At 35.2% G+C, this 4725-nt stretch overlaps 2 protein-coding genes across 4 annotated transcripts in view; one reads left to right on the top strand and one right to left on the bottom strand.

The window, feature by feature from the left end:
- Nucleotides 1-2922, top strand: part of bmp3 (bone morphogenetic protein 3) — a 6975-nt gene extending 4053 nt beyond the window's left edge. Inside the window, exon 3 of the mRNA XM_008335834.3 lies at nt 632-2922. Within this exon, the coding sequence (XP_008334056.1) occupies nt 632-823 (192 nt within the window). The 3' untranslated portion in view covers nt 824-2922. The remainder of the gene's footprint in view (nt 1-631) is intronic.
- Nucleotides 2923-3582: 660 nt separating this feature from the next.
- The window catches only part of prkg2 (protein kinase cGMP-dependent 2), a 17017-nt gene continuing 15874 nt past the window's right edge, over nt 3583-4725 (bottom strand). For all 3 annotated transcript variants that reach the window (XM_025053172.1, XM_025053174.1, XM_025053175.1), the window contains 3 exons: nt 4135-4197; nt 3992-4058; nt 3583-3797 (listed from right to left, as the gene is read on the bottom strand). In XM_025053172.1, the coding sequence (XP_024908940.1) occupies nt 3702-3797; nt 3992-4058; nt 4135-4197 (226 nt within the window). In that variant the 3' untranslated portion in view covers nt 3583-3701. The remainder of the gene's footprint in view (nt 3798-3991; nt 4059-4134; nt 4198-4725) is intronic.

Consider the following 4725-nt stretch of genomic DNA (forward strand, 5'->3'; position numbering starts at 1 on the left):
TGGTCTGGAAAGATCACTTCTGAATTAAATATACTGGTCTTTGTCCTTTTCCACTTAATCCAGGACCAAAGACCTTTGTAGTCAGAACTAATTAGACCCAGCAGTGGAGCCTAAGGCCTGAGGTTCCACCCTGTGATCTAAACTCTCTTTGAGGTCAAAGGACAACATGTGAGACGCCTTTGCCCAGAGGTCACCGGTGGGGATATTTAACATTGAGTGAGAGGGCGTTCGGAGTTAGGATTACAATTAGGGTCAGGGTTAGAATTGTGTTTGTCAAGGTTAAGGGGCTAGGAAATCCAATATATCTACATGAAGTGCTCACAAAACAACATGCCTCTATCATTGAGATGTAATTTCATCAGTAGAATCTTTTCTATCAGGAAAACAGGGAAATCAGTGATTTATCTCAAAGACGTAGGAGCTGTCATTCACTACTGCCTCGTGTGGTCAGTTTTTGTCACTGATGTTAAACTGAAATCATTGAATAATCCCTCTGTCTCTAAGTTGTAGTGTTTGAAGACCATTGTTTAGACTGACCTCACTGACAAAAAACGACCACAGAACAAGTCAGTAAATATGGTTTGTGTTTGATTGTAAAAAATACTAAAACTTTGTATTTTTTTTTCATCAGACTCTAAAGCCTTCAAACCATGCCACCATCCAGAGCATAGTGCGTGCAGTTGGTGTGGTTCCAGGAATCCCGGAGCCGTGCTGCGTGCCGGAGAAGATGTCGCCGCTCACCATTCTCTACTTTGACGAGGACAAGAACGTGGTGCTGAAGGTTTATCCCAACATGATCGTGGACTCATGTGCCTGCAGATAGTTCCCCTGTGGGTTCTTCTTCTTCGTTTTTCTCCAGAGCTACGTCTTCACAATATAAAGTGAATCCCTCCTCCTGTCTTGATTGACCACGTACAGCTTGAACACTGGAGATGAAGGAGGATGGTGGAGACTTGACCACACCAGAATGGATGAATCACACGACTTCAAGTGGAGTATTAAACTCAGACAAATGTGATCTCGCTCCAGAGAGATGAAAAACATTATTGTTTTTGGTTTTTATTTTTATTTTAGTGACGTGGTCAAAGTGGTTTTCCTGGATATGATCTGGTCTGTGGTCGTCACTAACTTCTATGCTCGCACTTGCATGGTTTCAGCTCCTGTGTTTGTATTTATGTCTGTATGTCACTGTGTTATATTTACTATAAGAGAAGTTATTGATTGTTCATTCGCTGACATGTTTTTTTGCCCGGCTGCTACAGAGAGAGAAATATATTAAGATGAGGAGCTTCACAGTCGGTGAAACAGACAAACATAAACACAACAGGTTTACAAGTAAATCTACTTTGACAGTCCACTGTTTTAAGGAAAACAACATTTTATTTTAAAGATAAAAGTTTTAAACATATGAAAATATATATTTTTTAAATATAAAATAAATATGTATTAAACTGTAAAACGTTTATTTTAAAACTTTATACTTCAAATTCATTGGGTTTCCCATGGAAAGAAATTGGTTGTTTTTATGACTATTGACTATTTACGTTTATATTTTTTGAACAATAATAGAAGAAAGTACAGTAACATTGGTCTTTGAGCGGCCCCTGTGTGTAGAACATGATAAAACTAAAAAACTTCTTTTATCTGTAGCTAAGATCAGTTTTTCACTGTCATCAGAGCCGCACTCTGAGGCAGTTAACAGCAGGGGGAGCTCACAGTACACGCAACTCTAATGTTCTACCAGAACGTAATACCAAAACATTTTTTTGGTAGGCATCCCTTCAACATTAAGGTCATTGTAACGTTTGAATTAAATTTACTGATCTGGAATCAGTTTCATATTTAGCTTATTGTCTTTTTTTCTTTATATGTAATTACATGAAAAAGGTCCTAAACGTTTTTTTAGTAGTTTTTATACAAATATAATTAAAAAAAAACTCTTTTTTTTTCTTAGCAGATTGTCTATTTTTATAAGTTGAAACATTTATGATGATATAAAAAAAATAAAGTATGCTAATGTTAATAACCAGCATGGTTATTAACATCCAGCCATATAAGGCGAGTTTTCATTTTGCCTTATATGAAATATCATTATTATTATTAAAGTGTTTGCCTTCTACTTTCTATAGAACTTAACAATGTTGTGGATTTAATTTCCACATAAAACCTTTGCTTTCAGAAATCTGTTATTTAATCATGTAGATATACAGTATAATATATGCATTTTTGTTTAGTCTCAGACTCACAGTTCATTGTCAGAAATTGGGCTTTAATCTCATATCCCTGCTGACTTTGATGGTAGAACTCTGACTGTAAATGAGACTATAATGTCAAATGTGTTATTACAGCCATCTGAATTATATTACATGGTTTTGATCTCAGATATTCTTATATTATAATTATGTCTTAATTCTCACAGATCACAACACCTTTCCTCACATTCCTTTCAGGTAACTATTTCAGATAACATTATGGTTGACACAAAACTAATCTAAAAAACAAAACCTCTGTTGTCACTATTCCTGTTTCAGTTCTTTTTGAGTGCTTAAGTCAGTTTATGTTATATATTGTATAATGACAATTATTGTTTACGTTTTATCAGTGTATGTCAACACAAAGTTTAGTATTGTCACCTTTTTTTACATTGAAGAAGAACATTGGTTGCACAACAGGTTGGTTACACACGATATTTTTTATATCCCTGTTCACTTCATTTTTTAAAAAAACAATCGTGTACAACAAGCCTTATAAATACATTTGTATATGAAAATTAACCCTAAACTTGTGTCTATTTATTTACATGTTGCATAAAAGTAGGTGGTGTGGTCACGGTCAAGGGAGAAAATATGAAAATCATATAAAGTGGAAATAAAGCTTCACATTTACTATATAAAGCTCTTGTTCTTATTAAAAAAAGTGAAAGAAAAAAACAACTGCTGTTTATAGGAATTTATTTTCATAATTTAAATTGTCTTTTTATACAAAGACTACATTTCTAAAAAAAATTAACACAAAACAATCAGTATTTACATTTTTATAAAGTGTCAATATATGGTTTATCCAAATAAAATCAATTTATGTGATGAATCAAATTATTTGTTTTTAATTTCCAGGCCTGGAGATTAAGTATTTTGTAAACACAATGTACACAACTAACCAATGTCCGTTCAGAGGGTGAATCTGAACAATGATTTTAAACAGGCACACAATAACATATTTGAACTACAAGTGAAGGAAAGTAAAGTGGTTTAACAAGGTGACTGAAACCGTTCTGATGAGGACCACAACGACCCATCAGACTCTTACACAGTTGACCCCAAGGCCCCACCCAACAGGGTGGAGCTGAAGTAGTTTTATTCTTTGTCACACCTAGAGTATATATCTGCTGTACTCCCCACCACCAGTTAGAACTGAAGAAGCCTCTTGGATGAGAGGTGAAACGTCTTCTTTAAAAAAAGATTACGTCCAGTTGCCTAACAGAACTTTTCAACCTTGACCATGACCTGGATGACTGAGAATCTTCACAGACATATTTAACAAGTGTTGGCTCTGGTGTCAAATAAATATTTTTACACCTTTTACTTTGGTCTGGGAGTAGTCTTTTTTTTTTTTTTTTTACAGTTGACCAGTGAACTAAACGTAAAACCAAAGTTCGTTGACAAACAATTTGTTCTAAGCCAACCTGGCTTCAAACCATCGACCTAGAAGTCTGCGTCCCAGCCAGACAGCTCATCAGGTGGACTGTGGTCGTCTGCAGAGTAGCTGTCGAAGTAGCTGAGGTCGGTTGGTCCTGAGACCTGAGGTGGACAAGATTGTCAGAAAGAAAGTCAGAAAGAAGGTCAGCATGACGCAGCGTCAGCCTGATCCTGGATCAACGTCGCTTTAAATAAAGACTTTCGATTTAGATTTTCCTAATATTTGTTCAAATTAATAGTACACTATTATATATAGATCTGAGTGTTTTGACAATTTAGGTTTGGTTCCCACTTACTTCTCTCTTCAGTGGAGAAGCCACAGTCCTGGTCTTCAGTCCCTCCCAGTTGAAACCATTGAACCACCTGCACAGGCATATTGTAACAGACTTAAGCATTGTTTTGAACACGTTCAATAACAGCTCTTGTGTGGTCTGCTGACCTGTGTTTCTTGATGTCTGTTATTCCATTTTTCAGGTTTCCAAGTCTCTCTGTGGGATTTTTCCTGTGACAATCAATGAGATTACTATTTTAATCTCTTCACATACATACATACTGTACATACATACATATACATATATATACTGTATATTAGGGATGTGCAATATTAACTTTTTGCTGATGGCTGATATGCCAATATTGTCCAAACATTTGATTTCTGATATCAACCAATACCAATACAGGCCTGGTAATATTTATTTATTTATCTGTACAAACCACTGTATGAATATGAGATTAATTAAATGAGCTGCAATGCTGCCATCTAGTGACTTTCACTTACAATATACAGCCGTTTATCATTCATTAAAGCCGTTCATTTTTAGAGCACACATCATTTAACGAAACCCAGGCATTGTGTTATCGGGTTTTCATTGTCGGAGGAAAACCCGATAACGATTTTTACAGATTTTACATAATATGCTAATATTTGGTCGATAAAATCGGACATCCCTTATATATATGTATATATAGATAGATAGATAGATAGATAGATAGATAGATAGATAGATAGATAGATAGATAGACAGACAGA

This window comes from Cynoglossus semilaevis, chromosome Z, assembly GCF_000523025.1.
Source record: "Cynoglossus semilaevis isolate Cse_v1.0 chromosome Z, Cse_v1.0, whole genome shotgun sequence".
Lineage (NCBI taxonomy): Eukaryota > Metazoa > Chordata > Actinopteri > Pleuronectiformes > Cynoglossidae > Cynoglossus > Cynoglossus semilaevis.